This window comes from Cydia pomonella, chromosome 23 (assembly GCF_033807575.1).
Source record: "Cydia pomonella isolate Wapato2018A chromosome 23, ilCydPomo1, whole genome shotgun sequence".
NCBI classification, from domain to species: Eukaryota; Metazoa; Arthropoda; class Insecta; order Lepidoptera; family Tortricidae; genus Cydia; species Cydia pomonella.
This window is the reverse complement of record NC_084725.1, coordinates 5327289-5352325: the sequence shown is the minus strand read 5'-3', so window position 1 is coordinate 5352325 and position 25037 is coordinate 5327289. Positions and strand designations below refer to the sequence as shown.

Below are 25037 nucleotides of genomic sequence, written 5' to 3'. Positions count from 1 at the left end.
GTTCGTCAGCGCACATATTAATCGTTTTAGCGTTGCGTGCTCCGTCATCATAACGTGAGGGAAGTCGGCATCAGCTCCGCCATCCTGCCGCTTGCGCGAATTAAGTCCGCAAATAAATACTGTTATTTTTTGCTGCTGAAAACAGGTAAATTCGACTTTTAGGTTTAGTTTGACCTCCTCGCGTTGTGTTCATCATTGCTGAGGGTCGAGAAATCTGCGTGGAATCTGCTTCTCTTTGACGGTGGTGTTTTTGGTATTGTGAAGCGCGACGTGCGGTTGGGTGTTTAGGGTAGAACGGACTTGATCTGCCCAACTTTATTGGGCTAATGCCTCTAGGTCGTTCGCCATCAATATATAATTATATATATATAATTGTATCTTTCTTCGCGTTTAGGTAACTACCGTTCCTCAACCCGCCAACAGCGATAGCTGACGTTCACGAGGTTTCATTGTACATCTCCCTTAACTACTTTACGAATTATCGCCCGCGAACAACTTGGTCATAAAAATAGTTTGCTGATTTGCCGACAATCAATACTTTTTATATGTTAGGTATGTATAAGTATAGGTATTTACTCCTTACTTTACATATTGTAACTTGCTTGAACTTAACTTAATTAACACATCATCTACCCTCAAATCAATTGTCTGTGATAGACGCTTTGTGCTGGCTATCTGATAGAAAAAAGACAGAATGGTTCGATTCCGGCCTCGGCCACTGGACTAAGTCATTATTTCTTTTCTCATACTAATCTCATACTCATACTCATTTATTATTGGCAATAGGTAATTACATGTCAATGTCAACTTACATAATATTAGTACAAATAATATTAAAAAATAAATGTAAAATTAAAACTTATTAAATAAATATTTGGGGACAATCTTAAACAGGTGGACCTAGCCCCAAACTGAGCAAAGCTTGTACTATGGGTACTAGGTAACGAATATACATACATATATATCGACTAGCTTTTGCCCGCGGCTTCGCCCGCGAATTAGGAAAAAAAAGGTTCTCAGTTCGACCCGTATGTTTGTATGAACGCATGTAGATATGTATGTTTGTCCGCGATTATTAGATTTAGAATCATGTTCTGAAAAATTCATGAAGTGTTCAACTTTATACTTGTTAAAGTACTTCGTTACTTCGTAGTAAGGTGGTAGCAATAGAACCAAACTTTGAGGTGAACTTACATGGGAGCACGCCACATAGAACTGATATCCCACCCAAGACTCAGGAACAAATATCCTTACCGGGATTGAAACCCGGAACCATCGGCTTCATAGGCAGGGCCAGAGTGATTGTCACATTTAAATGACATATAGTAGTGGTAAAGGTTACTCACAGCATTGCTAACGTTGATGTCGACCCCCTGCTCCAGGAGGCTTATGATCTTCTCGATCTGGCCGGCGCGGGCGGCCCTCAGGAACGCGGTACTGGCGTCCGCCTGTAACAAAACACATATGACGTCAAACACTGTAGTCTGTAACTATGTTTCCTTACAAGTCTTTGTTCACGACTTCTTCCACGTAGAATTCAATAAGTAACCTTTTCGGCAGGCAGATACTTAGCCCACGAAAGTTATTTTCAAACATTTTTTGCCCCGTGGAACGCTATTAGTCGCTTTTCGTTCAACTACCACGCGTTTCGCAAATAGCGATTATAAATTATTGATTAATAATGCTGGGAGCATTATATAACTGCCAGTGTAGGCGCACCATAACTGTAAATAGGTTTTTGTACCTATTCGTTTTAATTAGTATTGACAAAAAAAAAACACGAACTCAGGAAAACGGATATATGTAGGTACATATTTTGCATCAAGTAATCCAACTCTTTTTCTCTGCCTAGCCTTATCCCATTTCACTTGGGGTCGGCTCTCCTCGTCCTTAGTCACCAGACACGTCGGTTCCGGGTCGTCGACTCATTTACTTGGGCTGTCTTCAGGTCACTGTGGATGACGGAAATCCAAGTCAAGGGGGCTCTGCCGTGATTCCTCGGACCGGTACATATGTTAAGGACTTGTCACATGCTCTTCAGGCCTTCTCATTACATCCCATACCACATAAGACGCGGTTCGTATAATAAAAATCCAACATTTAATTAAAAGTACTGTACGTATACGTTCCATTGTACGTATTATATTATTAAAACTAAGATTTTTTTCAAAGCCAGACAGTCGTAACCAGTAAGTCGCCAGGTAGTCGTAAGTCGATTCACCTGTGTATGTTTTTGAAACTGTCCCTTTATACGCCACAAAGAGCTTTAATTGCAGTATAAATAAGTTCCAGCTAGGTCCTAAACCTAATTTAGCTCTAAGCAAAAGGTATGCTAAACATAGATTAAATGTAAAAAGTAATTTAATCAAAACTTCGAAGCCTTCTTCTGTGCCCTTAACTATTTACTTAGCCCCTTGGGCTAAAAAGGTATATACGGGTTAATGAAATTCAACTTTTAAAGTACTTAGAGAGTAGAAGGGCAGAAAGTCGCCAAGTTAGGGCGGCTAAGTGGCATATTCAGATTTTTAATATTAATTATTAATTTAATATTATTTTGATATCAATCTCAATGTCTGCATTTGCGTAACAATCACAAATAATGCAAGGTGATTAATTTGAAAACAAATTATTAAGTGACCGACAATACAGGTATAGTATACTAACCTAACCAATGTGATATAAAAGAACCGGCTAATAGCATGTCGGGCTATGCTCAGGGTCGGGTTCTGTAATTACCCTCTTGTCACTATAGACCATAGGCTGCCTTAAACGGGAGCTATTAGATGGTATCCTGTGTATACTTGTCCCAAAAAAAAATCTGCCATCGATAGTAAAAGTGCTGCAAACTTACTTAGAGGCGCATATTAGGTTACTTACACACATATATGTACTAGTTTTTAGATAGCTATTTTTAGTATTTTGTATTTATAATTAATATTGATGTTTGTTCGATTACATAAAAAAAAACTTAGTGTGCAGCACTTTTACTAACGATGGAAGATTATGTGTAAAACTCAAAAACAGCTCAACCGATCATGTCCGCTATAGTTTGCATTTAAAGCTAAGCTTTAGGTACTTGCATAATTTTTTTCATAGTTTTTGGACCCAGTATTCAAAAGCTAATTATAGCTATTGTTATTTTATAAAACTCAGTCAATCATTAAAAAACGATTTTGCTCAAAAATGGATATAGCACAAACGTATTCTCAGCCGACGAATATAGATACAATCATTTCTTTCGCTCTTGGTATTATTTTTACCTGGCGTGACCATTAGTAATTCGTATCAAACCAATGTCATATATTAGTTTTCCGAACACGCCCCCAGGGCCATTGAAAGAACAAAGTCACCCAAGTGTCCCTTTGAATGGCCTCATACATATTTAAGGGTCGTTATCATGGGGTACCGAGCTGCCGATTGCTCGTTAATTATGAAATATTGGGGTGTCAGGTGAGTATATCGGGCCCTTAAATCCATGCGTTATTTAGCAGATTTTTTACTATATAAAAAAAAAACTCGGACTTTCATGGGTCGGACGTAACGGAACCGAATTGAGATTATTATTTTTATAAAAGGAGGAAGGAAAGAAGGATTGGAGAAAGAATGAAGAAAAATAAAGAAAGAAGAAGAAAAAAAAGAAGAAAAAATTTAAAATTAAATTATTTGAGAATTATTGGTCAGAAGAGTGTTTTCTTCTGACCAATTATCATTTATTAAATGAAGAAATAAAAATGAAAAGGGCACTTTTATATATTTATTTATTTGAGGTCATATCATGAGGATAGTGAAAATGCTCTAACTCTACTGTTTATTTAATTTTTTCTTCATTATGTTATTTAGGTACGATGGAAATAAAGTAAATTTTAAATAATGTAAAAATAAATTTACCTACATATTTTCTTTTGTATGTATGCACTTTATTGCACATAAACTTTTTATTTTTCTATTGAGGTCATTGCCATGATTAGAAACCTGTGTAGAAACGTCGTTAAATAAAGGTAATACAATAAATTCGCGATTTAATATGAGCTAAGATTAGCAAATTATTATACGATTACGCATAAGTAGGGTTGCCATGCGTCCCGTATGTACGGGACTCTCACCGTATTGAAGAATCACGTCCCGTATTTTTACCTGTTCCGTTTTTATCCCATATATCAATACTGCTGTAAAATACGCACATAAATAATGAATCGTGTCTGTTTAACCCATTGACATATATCTAACGGGCACTAAGAATGGTGCTAGTTCAGTTATGTCACTCGCAATCTAACGCAACTAGTTGCAACAAATCGCGCGCGTGAGGCGAACTCATCAACCAATCGCGTTGTGGCGTTAGACTGCACGATTGGCTCGAATTCGTGTGCGTGACACGGCTGTACTGACCACATTCTATATTGCCCGTAAGGCCCGTCCTTAGATATATTATGTTTAACCAGTTAGTTCACATATTTAACTAAACAAAACTATGTGAATATGTATTCGCCCATATCGGTTCCGAATAATATGCCAACCCTACGCATATATATTTAAGTCACTGTCAACCCTTCGTTTTCTCTCATCAAAACTCCCCATTTCAATGCAGCGGCACTTGGACGCGTAAAGTGCTGGAAAGCACTTTTAAGTGCTTTAGTCCAAACAGACTGAATAAAATGACGCACTCATTAAAATCACTTTTGCCGCCCCATCTTACGGTTCGCAAACTTAAATAAATATTCAGCATAAAAAAAGCGCAAGGTGCCTAGCCAAGGTGACAATCGCTTGCGCTATCGACAGCGAAACGCTTTTTATCCCTCTGTCACTCTTCTTCTTCTTCAGGCCTCCCATCTCTATTTGGAATCGGCTCTCCAAATCCTTAGTCTCCAGAGTGGTATTTTCTGAGTCGTCTCTGGGTTCGTATGGTGAATATGGGAACACATGCAGAAACCTCGTGAAAATTTAATATCTCTTTATTCATCTTTCTTCTAAGGTGACGAGGTTTTTACAAAATGGATAAAAGTAAAATATAAAAACACATACAAAAATAATACAAAACACATACTTATTAATACATTGTAAAAACCCTAGGGTGCCGCCAGCAGCGGGGCAGGGCCCAAGCTGCCGGTGGACAGGGCCACAGAGACCGCCGGACCAGACAATCCGCGCCATGTCCAAGACCACCGCCTTCTGCATCTGCAACCACTTATTATTATATAGCCCGATTGCTGCAGCTTGCGTTTTTTTGACGTCAGTGTTAAGTAAAAAGATGCCATGCACTGCTTGTATGCTTTAAAATTAATTAGAATTTGGCGTTAGATTGTGTGTTCAATGTTTTTTTTTCACATCACAAAAATCGATTGCCCAACATAAATAAATGTACATTCCGCCTAATGCATTCACACGGCACAGTGCATGTGCACGCGACCAATTATGCATTCACTCTATTTCGTACGATCACGTCTTACTAGATTAAACTAATAGGAACCTTGTGCACAGTAGTTACGATTCATATTTAAATGGCAGCACACAATACACGCCTTGCGCTAGCAAGTCCTTATGACATTGGCGCTGTCGTTTAAATGTGCATTGTAACTGCTGTTTAGAAGGTTCAAATTGCTTTGACTTGTGGTTGCGCGAGCTCAGACGTATACAGTTCTCACAAACCAGCATAACTTGATCCCGAGATTCATAACAAATGTGCGTAGTCAGAGACTACACTTAAACTGGTAGATTGATTTTAGATTTTGGTAATTTCGTCACCCCAGTTCGGGGGTTGCTGCCCTGGGGTGATTGTGAATGCTTTGTTTTTACTTTTATTCAACCGATTATTGCGCGGCGTCATTAAATCGGGCCTAATTGAAATATTGATCGAGTAAAAAAGGGTTTAGGGATCATTCAGGTAATAATTTTTAAAATTTCACCGATTTTCGGAATAGGAAAAAGTTTAATTTAAGTTATTATTTGTTACCTACCCAAAACTCAGTCATTTAAAACAAGTTGAATATAAAGATACTACTTACATAACTTAGAAGCTTAAAAAACATCCGTTCTTACGGAAACGGCAATAAAAACATTATTCAGATTTTATTATTTGTTTATGCATCATAACGTAAAAAAATATGTTTAATGTCGTTATTACATTATGTAATTAATGTAATTATATTAGGCAGCAAGTAAAAACTAAGAAAAAGGAAAACAGTCATTTTCGAACTCGTACATACCACGGGAGGTCCGAAAATCACTTTATTATTTTATATATTTTTTCCTAACTAAAGTAGGTACATGTAATATAATGAAAATATAAATACATATGTTAAACTATAGGATTTATATGAAGGAAATCGGAAAACGCCGGAATTTAGTTCGTATGTAGATAATAAGGAAATGAGTCGGGAATCGAGGATGCTGCCACACTAGAAATAGAGGACCAACTAAGAAAACACTTGGAGCATTTCATTTTTATGACTCGTAAAAGTGCTTGAGGTTTACTTGCAAAATATTTGTAGTGTGGTAAAGATAAAGTGATTATTACTTAGAATTCTATGTGAGTGATGTGACCATTTGTTCATAAAGACTGACATTTTTACAATTGTTATAAAACCAGTAAAAAGCAGGGCTGGCAGTATGGTACCATTTTTAGGGTTCCGTAGCCAAATGGCAAAAAACGGAACCCTTATAGATTCGTCATGTCCGTCTGTCTGTCCGATTATGTCACAGCCACTTTTTTATCACTTGCCACTATGCCCGTCCCTTTTGCGATTAAAAACTTTACCATTTAAATACTTGTTAAAACGTTACAGGCATGGTGACGAATGATAAAGAGCCGACCATCTTAGGCCTACTGAACATCACAGTTGGAGCTCTATAAACATTTTCAAATAATTCGTAATGTCATTTCGCTCCGTTAAGTACATTTTCCTACATTTCGAAAACTCAAATCGATAATAAAATATCATTCACCGACTCCCCTAAGGTGACGTCATTTCGTCTTGCCACACTAAGTACCGTCACTTAGCATATCACCATAAATGCATTTGAAAATCAGTAAGAATTTGTACTTTATTACATGGGACTAAGGTTTATAATAGAATGAATTTTCAAATGCACTTACGGTGGATATATTGTACGTGTGGAATACTGTCGAAAGGGGAGCTTTCGATGGTCTTTCCGATACTTTCCCCATGTTATTTATCGTCAAGTCATCTGTGCTATTGAGTTTGAGTGAATAGATTCGTCGAAATCGACATTTGTCGATGATATTCGGGGTTGTGATCAGTTTTCATATGACCAATAAAGGGCCTCGCACATGTTATGTTGTGTATCATTGCTTATTTGTCTATTTGTACCTATTGTTAACTTAATTGTCTAAGCTTCTTGAAAATGTGTTATTAAAGTTTGCACATAGATATTACGATGGATGATGACTTGATCGCCTAATATCAGCATGAGTCCGTAGTGAACGTGGTATGTACCTACGCTGTGTAATAATATTAAATCTTAATACTTCGAGCCTAATCTTCTAAGATATATTATATATCTATAAAATAGGGTTGGTTCATGCTAAAGTATAAAGTGAATCTGAAATGGCTAAGTTCGATTTACAATATTAATTATTATAAAAAACAAAAAACCCGACTGCACACTAAAAAAGAGGAAAACAAGCCCCACAAGAATATTGTTGTTGATGGTAAGTATCGCAGGCGGGGACCAACAGAGGGTTACTTATAGTCATTTAGGTTGTTTAGGTTGTTGTTCCCCGCCTGCGATACTTACCATCAACAACAATATTCTTTTGGGGCATGTTTTCCTCTTTTTTAGTGTGCAGTCGGGTTTTTTGTTTTTTAATAATATTTTTTAATTTATTTTTAACTTTTTAGTTACCCCCAAAAGCATTTTATGGCACTCCCGTGATAAAGACGAATCTAACGATACCTCATACATCAAAATCCATCAAGCCGTTTAGGCTACAGGAGGCCACAAAGAAACAGACATATATACACTCCAAAAACATTACCCTCCTCCCGTTGGCAGTCGGGTAATTACTTGAAATGAAACCAACTCATTACTAGTGTGGTCAAGTCTCGAGTCTTTTGAGTCCTCTACTTTAAGACTCGACTCAATTTAAAACAACTCAATTTTTTATAAGTGAGTCAAAGCTCGGGTCTTTCTTAACTTGTTAGAAACCCGAGTCTTTTGTAAATATTTGAGTCCTTTTTCCGATAACTTTCAATTTATTTACGAACAAAAAATACAATTGTGTTCGTGTCAAATTGATGTATAAGATACACAATATCATACAATAACGCCTATTTTATTTACTGTCATTTCAATAAATCCTATAAAATTGTTAGTTGAGTCCTTATTCGGAGGCTCGAGTCTTTTTGAGTTGCACTTAAAAACACTCAATAAAGGTCTTGAACTCTCGACTCGGGACATAAAAGATTCAGAAGTTTTTTAAGCGATGATATCGTAAAAAAAAGTGTTTTAAATATAGACTCAAAAGCCTCGAGTTCCTACCAACACTACTCATTATCCAACCTATGTGAAATAAGTTTTCCTGAACGAGAGCCGGAGCTAATGAGAAAAATGGGAACAAAGAATACAGACTGCTTTGTCTGTCCAGCGTGGATTCAAAGTCAAAGTTACGTGGGCAGAAAAATTGCAAGTGACTTTGAAAAAGCTTTGTTTTAAAGTATCGACTTGTTTCTTGACAACATTGATTGCAGAATAGTCTATAGGTAGGCTGTCTTGATCTTGAAATCAATTTATAGTTTTAGGAACTATTCAGCGAAAAACACACAAAATCTGATAAATCTGCGAATATCAATGCCACTTGTACTGGGCTATCTTGCTTGTACTTAGTACGAACCCTTTGGACTATAGGTATATCTGTCTATAAAAATATTGTATGTTACTATGAATGATAATTATAATCATAATTTATGCATTTATTCAATTATTTGTCTTACATTCCTTAAAGTTTACAACTAACATTTAAAAGTATGATTTTCCTGATTATTCTACCGAACAGACGTAAGCGAGGAAATATCTATCAAATTGCTTTGCAGAATGTGAAATGAGGGTATAATTTGAAGGTCTATGCTCAGTGTATTATATGATGGTATTTTTTTTAATATTGTAAGTAAACCGGACCAGTCCCAATGAAGCATAGTTTCCGTCAAGGTTGGAAGTTAAGATGACACGCTTTAAAAAAAACTAAAGCTAAAGGAAGCTGTGGCAAATTGTCGGAACAACCCTAGGAAAACGCAATGATGCATTGAGCAGTTTCTTCCATGTTTGCTCTGTCTCTTTAAATAAGCTTGTGGAACTCAAAAGGGGAGACGTTGCCGGCAGTGCCATCTAAACGTCTCGACGCCAGACATCTTTGTCAGTCGCCGGGAAGGAGCTATTTCCCGGGCGAGGTTTAAATGTCATAGTTCACTTTGAAACGTGTGAACTCTGATATTGTGAAATGTAGATTTAATACTATTTAAAAAAAATTACATGTTGTAATCAATTGTATTTCAAACCTATAATCGTATTTCTTTTAATATAAACTCTCACCTCCGGATTATAATTCAATAAATAAATTCTTCATTTGTTTTTGCTTAAGGTCGTTTTATTTAAACTACGAGAACATCAGTTTTTCTTCGTGCTTTAACTCAAATCAAATAACGCTTCATAAGTACCTACCATTCTGTAACAGCTTAACAAAAAGTCATGTCTTCAATGTAGAACAACTGAGACTGTAAAATATATACTTTGGAACGTGAATTTTAGAAATTTATCTATATTTGGAAAATTTATCTGAAAGAGATTTCAAATACTTTTGTCGCGTTGTTTCATCCGTTACTATTGATCCTGACTGTACTAGGTACGAGTATAGGTTCATATCATCCATGATGACGAGCAGATTTGTCAAATCTGACCTTTAATGACATGACAATACGAGTCAAGCCGTCCTCGTGAATGACATGATCTATATAAATTCTACTCGAATAACAATTTAAATAAAGGCCTTTATAACTAAATCTATATCTTACCGCAAGATATATTTAATCGTAAGAAGACTAATAAGTAATAAAGCAAGCCTAGTGTCATCTTCTCCTTCTCTGACACCTTTGTCAACCGCGAGAAATGAGATATCTCCCAACCAAGGATTTAAAATTGTTCGTGTCTGTGGAGTTTTTACTTTTTTATTCAAACCGGCCATTGTGGCATAAAATAATGACTTGCCAATAATACTTAAAAAAAAACTAATAAAGTGGCGTTTCTACTTTTGTCTTCTGTTCATGACGGAGAGTTATTTCTTGCCATTTAGGAGGTCTATCTGACTTCATAGACTTATAGGTAGTCCATGTTTTTGAACTATGAAGTACTTACTGTCCATAGGACTCTTGTATAAAAAATTTATAGTGTAGTACTTTAAAGTACCTAATTTTAAATCTTCGCAAATAAAATTTTATCTTTCCCTATAAGTATAGGAATGTGAGCATGAAGTTTTCTTCATAACTAAAGTATTTATGTATTTTTCTTGAATTTTCTAACTATGCGTCACGCGTGCCCTCCACATAAAATTGAATCCTTTGGAGTTTCAAGTCACATACTATACCCGTTACATATTCAATAGGTTACGGATCTTTTACCAATAATGAAGTAACGTGACTAATTTTCAACCCGGTGGTAGAATAGGATAAACATATTATTGACATTAATATAATATAACCGATGAAATATGTCAGAAGTCGTAGGTATAGTCGTTAGATTTGTAGCTGGCCCCGAACGGCTTATCCTTTGTCTATTATTAACTAAAACCGCGCGTGCCACTACCTGCAAAAAAAGGGTCCGGTCACTTTAACCGGTATTGTACTACACCTCCAATGTTTATTGAAATAAAAATAATTTGCGATTTCTTGTGTGGTCCCTCTACGGTTACAGAGTGCCGGCGAGTCGAACGCTACCGAACCAGTCTAAAATGTGTCCTCGATATGCGGAACAAAGGCGAGTTATCGGAGAGTGTAGGTACACTGGTTTTTTGAGCGTTGGATTAGCCCGCGCTCAGGTGCCAATTAGAATTATACGACCCTTTTTTGCAGGTAGTGGCACGCGCGGTTTTAGTTAACAATAAACAAAAGATTAGCCGCTCAGGGCCATCTTCAAATCGAACAACTTATACTGCAAATTGATGTTTTTTTTTCATGAATTTCATGATATAGGAGGCAAGGCAAACGAACTGAGATGGGGCCGATGGTTAGCGAACATTAGATGTATATTGTAACCAATATCTTTTCTATATTAGCTAAAGCTGTAGGATTTCCATGTACGTAATAAATATAAAAAATTAAATAAAATTAAACGTAATCTTTGCATAGTGTTACTTCTCAGTCTTTGATAGTCAGCATATTTGGACTAGGCCACGTGGTGGCAAGATCGCCATAAAAAAAGTGTTTTAGACTAAGCAACAATAAAAAAAATATTTTTTATATAATTAGTATTAACTCTGAAACTAATCAGGCAGAAAATTTATAGGACATTTTAGTATTTAAATATGGCCAGGAATATACGGTTATAATCTTTCGGGTTCCTCGTGGGCACGTTGTATAATAGAGGAGCTAATTTCATAATTTACCTATACTAGATTGTAGGTACATACGTACATAGCCAGGCTTCAGCCAAGCTGAGCTAAGTCTGGGTTAAGCTATCGATTCGCCGGCTATTCGCGTTCAGCGCCGCCGTGACCTGTTTCGCCATTTATAGCCGCGACGGATATACCCGTCTTTATTGGTTCGTGATATTACGATCGTGACAATGGCGAGAATTATTTATTAAGATAATTTAATACCGATCTGGGTCACATGCGCGTAGAAATAATCATGGTGCAATTTTTGTTCTTGAAAGGATAACAGACTCAGGCAGACCCATAGGACATTCCCCAAAAAATGCACATTTTCGGGGACGTGGTGCGTATGGCAGCTTCCTTAAAAGTCAATTATACCACGTATTTGCCCATACAAAAACAGAAAATGTTTTTCCACTTCTAAATATTTTCCATTTTCCGTGATTTTTTTAGTATAGTTATAGGTTTTCCTTTTTTTTTCAAAATTTGCTATACATTTTTTTAAAAGCGTAACTTATTAACCTAGAATATACATATTATGCTGAAGCGGTCGAAATAAAAATCAGTGATTTGTTAAGATTTAGTCAGTGGAAACCGTTTTCTGTACCGTTATTTCGTTACGACCGCAAAGCTATTCTTCCCTCTTAATAACTTGCAGTAATCTGTATACTGTTGAATTTAATGCTAAGTTATCCATCAACTTTATCATGCCAACTGTCGGCTTTTTAGCTCAGCCGGCACAACGCGAGGAAGACATATATCTACAGACGGGCTTTACGGGCAATAAGAATATTAAGAATCGCACACGAATTCGAGCCAATCGTGCAGTCTACAGCCACAACGCGATTCGTTGATGCGTTCGGATCACGTGCGCAATTGGTGCAACTAGTTGCGTTAGACTGCACGAGTGACACCAATGAACTAGCACCATTCTTAGTGCCCGTAAGGCCCGTCCTTAGATATATGTCAATCGCGGAAAATTATGAAAGGATGGAGTCTTTCTGGTCGTGATTTTTGTCGGTACAAAGACAAGCGGGTGGCGGCATAGTTTTAGCCAAAATGCCTGTGAATGACCTATCTACATATACTTAAGGCGAGCAGTAGGTATTATGTTGATGGAACGAGACATTGATCCAATTCATCGTGCCGGGTGATAGTAAGTAAGTAATTGAATTCTACAACACACATTATTGTATTTGTGGTCGTATAGTTGTATGTCTTTCCTTAAAATCGCAAATACTTTACTATTTTACAGTTTATATATATAGTATATTACAGTTACAATTATTATATTTCATAATATGAAAGCAAGCTGAATCTGAATTGTAAAAAATTGAACAGCGTAAAATTACTCAGTAAGTATTATTTCAAACTGGGAACGCTGCAAACTTTTTCGTTTTGCCGGACCAGTACCCCTAGTGTAAATATTTTCGACAGCGAAACGTGACGTACGCGTTTGCGTTAAGTGTCATTTTGTATGAGATTTTTGACTTTCCAAAACGTCCCGCTTGGCGCGCTGTTCAAAAACCCATACAAAATGAGACTTAACGCAAACGCGTACGTCACGTTTCGAAATCGAAATTATTTACACTAGGGGTACAGAACTTATTATTCTTATTACAAGTTTTTGCTTGAGGATGCACATTTTACTATTTTTCTAGATCTTTTGCATAACATTCATACAAATTTTGTCGCACTGAAAACTTTAACAATATGTGTGTTATGTATTTAGATGGGTACTTGCAGGATTGAATTGTAATGACAGCTGAAGGTAGTTTGGAAATAAAAGAGTTTTGCTTCTGACCTCAATGGCGTTGTATCTTTTATTGGCGACTATGGTAAATTAATGTAATTTGTGTGCAAAATGAACAGTAATCTTTCAAATGTGGTGCTTCTCGGACAATTCAACCCAAAAACTGACAAGTGGTGTGATTATAAGGAACAATTATTATGTGCATTGGACGTGGCGGGCGTAGCGCAGGACCCGGCTCGGGCGCGCTCGTTGTTTCTGTCCCAGTGTGGCAAGGACACTTATTCGCTCATTGCATCACTTCTGGTCCCGCAGAGGCCAACAAGTGTTTCATTTGAGGACATTATCCGTGTTTTGGATCAGTTTTTTGAGCCGGAAGTAAATGAAATTTTACAAGCGGGAAAGTTTCATAAACGCATACAATTACAACAAGAGAGCGTGCAAGAGTTCATCGGCGCGATAAGTTTACTCGGTGCTAAATGTAACTTTGCCGATCTTAAGCGACAGTTGAGAGATAGACTAGTACTGGGGGTGCGCGACGAGCGCCTGCGCCGCGAATTGTTGAAGACCAAGGACCTCACGTATACGGGGGCCGTTCAGTATTGTCTTAACTACCAGGCGACGTTCCCAGACTTGTACCCTGAAGCGCGTGCTAGTACATCTAAGCAAACTCCACATAACGAAAGTGACCAGATGGAAATTGATAAAATACAGTCAATAGTGAATTGCAAACATTGTGCCCGGGTTCACAAACCGAATGAGCGGTGCCCTTTCAGTAAGGCTCAGTGTTATTATTGTAAGCGACATGGGCATATTGCTTCGGCTTGCAATAAGAAACTAGGTAAGGTCCATCTGACGGATGACAAGTGTTCATGCGACTCCAACTCTGACCAGGAAGACATGATGAATGGAATTTATGTCTGCGCGGAGGATTACTGTGAACCGATTAGAGCAAATGTGGATATTAATGGAACCAAATTATTAATGGAAATAGATTCCGGAGCCTCGAGATCTATAATATCCGAGGAGACATTTAAAAAGTTGTGGTTCAACCCGCCCCCATTAAATACCACAAATGTGAAACTAGTTACGTGGAGCCGTGCCCCTTTAAGAGTTTTAGGGTTGTTACACGTACGAGTAGTTTTAGGCGACAAGGAGGCTCAATGTGAACTGTTGGTGGTCGCGGGCTGCGGACCGAGCTTGCTCGGTAGGAACTGGTTTAAGAAGCTGGGGCTGCAAGTGGATGGCGTGGGCTGGTCAGAAGAGGAAGTAGCTGAATGGAAGAATAAATACCCAGATTTGTTTATGGAGGGTTTGGGAGAGTACACCGGGCCACCAGTGTCACTGCATGTGCGACCCGGGACCGCGCCACGATTCATGAAAGCGAGACCTGTACCATTCCCACTAAAACAGCAAGTGGAGGATGAGCTGCGTCAGATGATTAAGGACGGTGTATTAACACCAATCAAATATTCAAAGTGGGCAACTCCCTTAAGAATTGTTAAGAAAGATAATGGATCTTTGCGTATCTGTGGAGACTATCGTTCTACGGTTAACGCATCAATAGATGCTGACTCATACCCGCTCCCTACATCGACAGAGGCATTCGTGAAGCTTAGCGGGGGAAGCATATTTAGCAAATTGGACTTGAAGCAGGCGTACACCCAGCTCAAGGTGGACGATGATACCGCGACGCTGCTAACACTAAATACACCCATTGGACTAATGAAGGTGAATCGTTTAGCTTACGGGGTGAGCGCTGCGCCGGGCATCTTCCAGAGGCTTATGTCTACCACCCTGGCAGACATGGAAGGAGTCGCGTGTCTTCTAGACGATGTGGCCGTCACAGGGAGAAATATGGAAGAGCATAACCAGAGATTGAACGCAGTACTGAAAAAGCTGCAAGATCTGGGTTTTCGACTAAACGTTAATAAATGCGTCTTTGCTTCACGGAGTATCACCTTTTTGGGCCATATGCTGGACGCCGAGGGGCTTCATCCGACACCGGACAAAGTAGAAGAGATTCAGGGTAAACCAGCGCCCACAAATAAAGAGACATTAAGAGCATTTTTAGGACTATACACGTACTACGAGAAATTCTTGCCTGACAAAGCAACATTGCTTGAACCATTGTACCGGTTGCTGGAAGGGAAATCACCGTGGACTTGGGGTGAGAAGGAACAAGCTGCGTTTAATAAAGCTAAGAATCTTTTGTCGTCGGATTGTACATTAGTCGGATATGACCTAAATAAAGATTTGTTACTGGTTTGCGACTCGTCAGATTATGGTTTGGGAGCCGCGTTGGTCCACATCATGGAAGATGGATCCGAACGTCCAGTGATGATGGCGTCTCGGACATTACAACCACATGAGAGACGCTACGGGCAAATTGACAAAGAAGCCCTCGCGATAATGTTCGGCCTAACTAAGTATCATCAATTCCTGGCCGGACGGAAATTTTGCATCATCACTGACCACAAACCCTTAGTTGGTCTGTTCAACCCGGAGAAACCAATTCCTGACCAAATATCGCCTAGAATGTTACGGTGGTCGCTAAAACTTAACGGATACAGTTATTCTATCAAATATCGGCCAGGCAAGTTGATTGGCAATGCGGACGCTTTAAGCAGGTGGACAGAACCAGAGACGTCTTCTGTGAACCCAAATGTAGACTGTCTAGGCGAGGTACTTTTGCTAGAAGAGCAACCACTGGGATGGAACCTGGATGTAAAAGCAATTGCTGAAGAAACCAAGAAAGATCAGATGCTACAGAAGGTGCTATTTAACGTACTCCATGGGTGGCCGCGCTCCAATACAGATCCTGAAATGCAACCATATTGGATCCGCAGAGATGCTCTTTCACACAATAAAGATTGTTTATTGTGGTGTAACAGAGTCGTCATACCTACTTCGCTCCACAAAAAGGTACTTAAATTGCTACATGCTCCACATGCCGGGATTGTACAGACCAAAGCATACGCTAGAGGGTACCTTTGGTGGGCTGGCATGGACAAGGATATCGAGAAGGTGGTGGCTGAGTGCGAGGACTGCCAGTCTGTGAGAAACAACCCACCTAAAGATCCGCAAATATGGATAATGCCGGACAAACCTTGGAGTCGAGTCCATATCGATTTTGCTGGTCCCTTCCAGGGAAAAACCTTCTTGCTATTAATCGATTCTTACAGCAAGTGGATAGAGGCAGAAATTGTTGCATCTATGAGCTCGGATACTATAATTACAATTTTGAGACGCATCTTTGCCTCACAAGGTTTGCCGGATGTCTTGGTGTCCGACAACGGCAAGACATTTACGTCCGAAGATTTCAATTCATTTTTGAGGAGGAACCATATCAGGCACATATTTACTCCGCCCTACCACCCAGCGACCAATGGCCAAATAGAAAGGGCTGTGCAGACATTTAAAAATAAATTGAAGAAAATGGCTGCCACAAACATGCCTTGGAGTGAAAAACTGGCGAAAGCTTTATACGCTTTGCGTACCGTCCCTAACAGCTCTACCAATAAAACACCAGCGGAAATGCTTAATGGACGCAAATATAGAACAGCCATATCAAGTTTGCACCCGGAGAGCACACCGAGCCGTGCCGAACAACAGCTAGAACAGGCAGCGCAGCGGCCGTGCGTGCGTGCATTCCATCTGCATCAACCTGTGCTCGTGCGAATGTACACGCCAGGAACTAAGTGGGCAAAAGGCGAGATTGAGGCAATAGAGGGACCCAGTACTTATGTGGCAAGAACGGAAGATGGAGAGCTGCATCGTCGTCATGCTGATCAAATCATAGCTCGAGCATTGAGACAGCCGGTGGAAGCTCCTACTGGGGACCAACAACCGCTTGAATTTGGATCTCAGTCGACAACAGAAGAAGATCCTCCTATTGAAATACCACCGCCAGAGTTATGGCCCGACATCATAGGAATTCCTAATGATTATTAATTGTATAATGATTTTGTAATTAATAGTGTTGATTTAGACTTGTTGATTATGGTGGAAAGGTATGTTATGTATTTAGATGGGTACTTGCAGGATTGAATTGTAATGACAGCTGAAGGTAGTTTGGAAATAAAAGAGTTTTGCTTCTGACCTCAATGGCGTTGTATCTTTTAATGTGTAAAGTTCTTTTTTACTAGCTATCTTAAAGAATATATATTTAGGTAGGTAGAATTGATATTCAGAGATATCGAATCAGACGTAAATAAGGTTACCCTACGGAATGTGCGGAATATTTTTTTATTTGTACTGTACATACCTACGAGTACAAGAAAAAAATTGGCAACTAACTCTATCCTCTGAAATATTTTGCGAAATGAAATATCATATATTTTTTATATTTGTACTGCCAAACTAAAATAAAATAGAAAATTAAATTCTCAGACCAGACTACCCTAGGGTGGTTATCTCCCCATAAGGCGTACCCCTCAATTGCCTGTCTATCCCTTAACCAAACAACAAGCCCCATTGTCCTCTGCCTTATCTGCACAGATTACTCAGACAATGTAGATATTAAAACAAGGCAATATTAAGACAAGTAAAACATTTTTTGGAAAATGTCACTGATGTTAGTCGGAGTACTGATGTAAGTTGCTTGATTTTTTTTTTGTATAAGACTCTGTGGGGTTTCGTGGTCAGTTTTAATTTAACAAGAGCAAATGTGCTGGTTTTTAATTTATTAAAAAAAAACCTTGTTTTTTTTTTAATAAATTAAAAACTTAAGTAATGGCCAAAGTAATGGAAGAAGGAAAGTATGCCATGTGATCGTCCATATAAAAAGAGAAAACGTTTTTCCACTTATAAAAAAAAACATTCTTTAGTAGGTATGTTATTGACTCAATGAAAAACTAGGTTTATAGTTTTTCCTTTTTTTTCAAAATTTGCATTACATATAGGATATATTATGCTGAAACGATCGATATCAAAATCAAAGTGATTTGTTAAGATTTAGTTAGTGGGAAACGTTTTCTCCCAAAATGGAATTTCGTAGAAAAAGTACCGTTGTTTCGCTATGATGGCAAAGCTGTTCCTGAATAAATTAACCGACTTGGTATTACATGAATCTCACAACTTTTTACGGTAGAATTGAGTTGCGAGACTTGTTTTTTTACAAGTTATGTTTTTCATGGAATACATTATACTATTTGTATATTAGTACAAAGTTTCAGAGTAATCTATACAGCTAGTCGTTTTAAAAGGACAGCGTAACTACACAGAAAATCGCAGCCAAATAACACTAGACCCTACTCATAGTGTTGTGTTCCTGCCGGTGAGTAAGGTTGCCAGAGGTCAACGAGGGTGGGAGGGGGTTAGGGTCGGCAACGCGCATGTAACTCCTCTGGAGTTGCAGGCGTACATAGGCTACGGATACTGCTTACCATCAGGCAGGCCGTATGCTTGTTTGCCACCGACGTAGTATATAAAAAAAAAAACTAGGTTTCTACGGAGAACCGAGCCTACTGTGGACTAAGTAAGCGTTTAGTGGCGGCAACGAACTAACAAGTTATAATATAACCGAAGCATAAGTTTGCATGAACTCTAGTTATAGCGGGTCGCCCACTGCCATCGCGCCACGTGAAGCCTGTGAGGGCGTGTACGCGTCTATGTTCGCGCATCACACACACAGGGATAGTCTCTCGCCGCCCCCGTCAGCGCGACGGCATAACTTGTCTAAAAATCTCAAATTTGTGTACGGGCTTAGCTCCTGTTTCGTCCAATCCCTTATTTGGAACGCTTTAAATGGATCACATTGAGTTTATAATTTAAAAATATTTCTAATTCACATATTGACGCATGTATGTATCATAAACGGGCACTTAACGATTTGAGATTATAATTAGAACTGCGAGTGCAATACTACAGTAGTAATATATAAATAAAACCGAGTAACACAAATATCATTTTTCACATTATTGAAAATTGACAAGCGCCATCTTATAACTTATAAACCCTCGAATACGAAATTAATATTCCTTGTCATATTTTCGATCAACTTGCTAGTGGAAGGAACCTTGAATAAAGGTTGACTCACGCTACACAGGGGCAGGGCCGGGCCGGAGCTTCCGGCGCTTCGTTTTCTATGGAAAGCATTACGTCATCACCGGAGCTCTGTAGTGGCCCGGTGCGGGCTCGGAGCGGAGACTAGCCGGTCATGCTATGAGCAAAAATCGGACTTCCCGGAGCCTCCGGGCCACCCGGTGACTCAATTCTTCTTTCGGGTGATATTCCACTAGTCTAAGATCTTTGTCCAATGTGCATTGCGTCTCACTCTCTCATTAAGCAAAATGTCAGACGCAAATACACATTGGACCAAGATATTGAAAAGATGAAAAACCAGAATACCACCCTTCGCAATGTGCATGCTCGGATGTGTCGGTATATATTTGCCAAAATAAGAAGGTTACAAAACGTCATAAATTTGTATGTTAAATATGGATGGTATAGCCAATACATTACTTGGTCGGGTTATATTTTACTCGGCGCAGAGAGAAGTTAATTAACAATGACTGTCAATCTCTATATGAAACCAAATTTCTGTAAATAAAGCTACACAATTCTACATATTGCCGGTTTTGTGGAAAGCAATAAAAAAATTGTACTTATATTTATTTTAGTCACGCTCCACATTTTACTTGAGATAGTTGATAGCGCCAGACAAGTTGCCTAAGAATTTGTTACCAATTTTAATAGTTATAAATAATAAATAAATAAATATTATAGGACATTATTACACAAATTGACTAAGTCCCACAGTAAGCTCAATAAGGCTTGTGTTGAGGGTACTTAGACAACGATATATATAATATATAAATATTTATAAATACTTAAATACATAGAAAACACCCATGACTCGGGAACAAATATCCATGCTCATCACACGAATAAATGCCCTTACCAGGATTTGAACCCGGGACCATCAGCTTCGTAGGCAGGGTCACTACCCACTAGGCCAAACCGGTCGTCAAAATATTAACCTAGATATTAACGTGTGTTAATTTTGTGGGCTTAAATGAAGTGGAATAAAAAAATGTTCAGAAGAAGCAGAGCTTTAAGAACTAAATAATGCCGTTTCGAACATATTGTCGGATTATCATATTATTGACAATGAAATAAATTATATAACAAAAGAATAACGTACTATAAGTATATATAAGTCGTTACGTAGCCGCCTGTTGTCTGCCTCTACATTTAATCAATTGTTTGTTTTTTCTTTTGTATCTTTTTACTGAGGTGTTCCAATAAAGAGTATTCTATCTATAAATCTATCTATCTACGCAAGGTTTATTACAAGCGACTTAGTTAAGTATTTATTTGACCTATATATATTTCCCGAACAACGCGGTATCCGTGAAGATTCAGTCTTTATTATTTACATTTCCATGTTAGGTGTTACTACATGAAAGTCGCAACGGTCGCAACACGGGCGACTCCGATATATACGTCAAAATTATATAAGTTGCATAATGTCTTGATTTATTTTGTGAAATACGGAGGTGTTGCGGAAATGTAATTTAGTCGGATTATATTAAATGAGATATCTAGTAATGTTACTGCTTGTAAAAATTATTCATTAATGAGCATGTAGGTTATAATTAATATAAATATACTAATTTTTTCTCATATTCTCACGAATAACTTTTCATTTCGTACGAAGTTATATATAATGAAATATCTCGTTAATAAATTTGTAGATTACGGGAAACCATTTCTTTTACTTAATTTAGAGTCCAACTGATCTTCTGTAAATCTGCCTGCAGAGAGTACGAACATCATATTTCAGTGCAGTTATTGAATTACTCATAAAGGTGCCTATATTTCATTTGCAATCTGTCGTAGGCGATATTTTTGCTAACTGCTCGCGTACGATGCATTCTCCTGAAATAGATAGGCCATACATTTTTTCAGGCTGTAGAGAGCAGCACTAGCATGTATTATAAACCTGAGAGTAACTTATGCATACTATGCCTTAAACAGTTTTTTGACAAGTTTTCACTATGGCATTGATGCATCAAGGCGTTTTGGTTACAGATGGTCTAACGCGAAACGCGAAAATCGAAATTTCGTTACCTATCTGCCTCTCTGTCTATCGAATATGCAAGAATGATGGAGGCAGAAACCACAATTTAGATTTTTCCATTTCGCGGTAGGCCCCGTGTGCGTTAGTAACGCCCTCTACGCAGAGTTTTGCGTAATATTCCCTATTTTATGCCTATTATTGCTGTAACTACTGAAATAATACAATAATACTCTTCGTATGTTTTATTGTTCTTAAATTAATGATTAAGACGTGGAACGCATAATTTCGTCCGGGGGAAGCCTATGTGCCTCTCTTTCGCACAAAGATAGATCGCGCAGTGATAGAGAGGCGAATAGATGAACTAATGAAGTGTATTGTAGTATCGTAAGTGTCAGGATGTCAGGACGATGATAGCTATTTATAACGATATAAATAGCTATCATGGTCCTGACATCCTGACGCTTACCCCAAGTTTTAGTACCTTTTTTGTACTATTTGGTACATGATATCAAAAAAATTGTACCTCGCTAAAAATCGAGAAAAAATATTGAAAATAATGTGGTCAGCTATTCTAACGTCAGGTCGACAGGGCCAAGTCCAGTTCTCCTAGCTGTAGGCGTTATATTGAATTCATCTTTTGGCAAAGATTTAGTACCTAATTTGTACCGTTTATGATGATTTATTTTACTTTGACTTACCAAAAAAAAGTTACAGTTAGAATAAACTTTGTATGTGCACAGTGGTGCAGCCACTCAATGTGAACCGGGCCTTCAATATAGTTCAACAGTTAATATTTTTGGCTAAAACAGTTATCTATTTTACGAGGGGTCCATAGTAGTTGTTTAACCAATACAAAAATGAGAAGTGGAAATCTTGAGCGTTTCGAGGGCTTTAATTTTTTTCTAACGAGTGAGACAACATTTTTTTTAGTACATATGGTGCTACTTTACCGCACTAGGGCGGTAATTAGCACTTTACGCGCCTATGTCGAAAATTAAAAGTGCCATATGTACTGTAAAACGTTGTATATGTGCGAATAGATAATTGGCAACTAGTTTCGATTTAAAACACTCCTTTCGGTCGTGTTTTAATTTACTGCCACTAGTTGTGAATTATTGAACTCGTTATGAATTAATGTATAATTACCACACCAACGCGAAAAAATACTTAAACTTCAAAATCATCACAAGTCGTCGTCGTCGTTAATTTTACATTCCTAGGTGATAAAATATTTCAGAATTTGAACGAAATTACTTTGCAACTCTTGTGAATAAAATGTAACTTTCCCATCCGTTTTTAAAGAATAAAGAATGACGGCAATACATGCGAAAGACCGACTATGACTGTTATCCACCTAATCCCAGCGCCATGCTTAAAACAATCCAACATTTTGAGAATAATATGGTTAGTTATAATTTTTTTCCGCCTCTCATTTCTTGAAAATATAAGTAATTATGTTGAAACTCAGTAAGAGTTGCTGGAGAGATGCTATCTAGCAACCCTTACGGACTTGTACTCCCTACTATGTAGCTATTTTTTTAATACTCGTAAGTACAAATAAATGCAAAAAAGCAGTTACTTCTTTTACAGTGAAATATCCATTAACTATTATAACTTTTTAATATTTTGTGTTCTACGTTATATCGATATATGTGTACCAGAAGTCGATAAATGAGAACTCTCTATGACAGTTCAAGAATGCCACAATAATTCCGGTCTCTGTTAATAATAGTTTGCCACCTGATTGACGTGCATTTTTACATATAAAACAAATATAATAAACATTTATTGAATTTATCCCCCTTAGACGTGGCTGCTACAGTCTTCAGGATTTTGTTTGCCGTGTGATCATCGCTTTCCGGTTGCAGCTTGGTGCCATCGAGGAATGTCCATGGTATATGAAAAAAGAAAATTTTTTATAATACCATTCTATAGAGGGCATATAATTACTACTAGAGGGCACCTTTAACCTATTTTGGCAATGTTAAATATCCTTACAATTAATGATAGTTTTCAGTAGCTCATAATTGGGTAGTTTCTCCACTTGTATCCCCCCTGCAAAGTAACTTGTTTGCAGGCCCTCCTGGTCAGTTATCTGTGTAGTTTACTGTTAGGGTATATACCTGTAGCTTGAACCTTAAAAAAATTAAAACATTTATAACAGGAGATACGATAAATACACCAATTATTTTACACTATTGAAAACTGCAACTAATTCGTTCGATACGTTTTGGAGATATTTGGGTACATTCATTTGTAAGTTCAAACATGCCTCCCATTACCCTACACCCTAAATTCATCCAACGAAATAAAATGTTCCGTAGGGTATACACGGTGGCCCACTTAGATCGTTACGAAGATCTGTTCCTAGGAATCATGCCATTGATTTTCATAACAAGAAAAACTGCATTCATACATTTGTAATATATAAAGACGGGCCAATACGAGTAACACCTGCTTTGTATCTATTGTTTTATTTTTGAAGATTCTATACCAATGTTATAATTATCACCTACTAAGTGTTGAAATTAACAAAATTAAAGCAATCTTAGTCAAACAAGCATATTGTTATACTTTCTCTTTCACACATGTAAACTATTGAATGAAAAACAACAGCCCATATGTAAGCCCATATAATACCTAAGCCCTAACTCGTAAAATACTTGTCAAGGAGAAGTTATATTCTGATCTTCATGAACACGTTCCATTTCAACAAATAGCACTGTTTAAATGCAAATATAAAAAGATACTATATGTAAAATATTTGAAGAGTTTCATCCATTCTTCCTGGAATCCATTATCAGAAATAGATCTTGACTAAAATGAAGCTTAAAAAATAACTTGCAGAACAATCGTAACGAAGAAGATATCGCCAAACGTGAAATACGCGTACACCTATATTAAAAAAAAAAAAAACTTCCACTTAACATACCGCTGTTTCTTTGTACATATATATCTACTCGTACTAATCCTAATATACGAGTACGACCTCTGTTCATGGGCTCTGCTCGTTTGCCTCCTATATTTAAAAAAAGACTTCTACTTAACATAGCGCCATTTATATGTACATATCTACAAATCTTATGATACGACCTCTGTTCATGGGCTCTAATCGTTTGCCTCCTATATTTAAAAAAATAACTTCTACTTAACATAACCCCATTTCATTGTACATCTCTACAAATCTTATGATATGAGCTCTGTTCGTGGGCTCTGCTCGTTTGCCTCCTATATTTAAAAAAATACTTCTACTTAACATAACGCCATTCCTTTGTACATCTCTACAAATCTTATGATACGAGCTCTGTTCATGGGCTCTGCTGGTTTGCCTCTTATATTTAAAAAAATACTTCTACTTAACATAACGCCATTCCTTTGTACATCTCTACAAATCTTCTGATACGAGCTCTGTTCATGGGCTCTGCTGGTTTGCCTCTTATATTTAAAAAAATACTTCTACTTAACATAACGCCATTCCTTTGTACATCTCTACAAATCTTCTGATACGAGCTCTGTTCATGGGCTTTGCTCGTTTGCCTCCTATATTTAAAAAATACTTCTACTTAACATAGCGCCATTTCTATGTACATCTCTACAAATCTTATCATACGAGCTCTGTTCGTAGGCTCTGCTCATTTGCCTCCTATATTTAAAAAACCAAATTC

General features: G+C 37.7%; 1 protein-coding gene across 2 annotated transcripts in view; it reads right to left on the bottom strand.

Annotated features, from left to right (window-relative positions):
- The window catches only part of LOC133530764 (ankyrin-2-like), a 170224-nt gene that overhangs the window by 61717 nt on the left and 83470 nt on the right, over positions 1 to 25037 (bottom strand). For both annotated transcript variants that reach the window (XM_061868826.1, XM_061868827.1), the window contains exon 3: positions 1347 to 1448. In XM_061868826.1, the coding sequence (XP_061724810.1) occupies positions 1347 to 1448 (102 nt within the window). The remainder of the gene's footprint in view (positions 1 to 1346; positions 1449 to 25037) is intronic.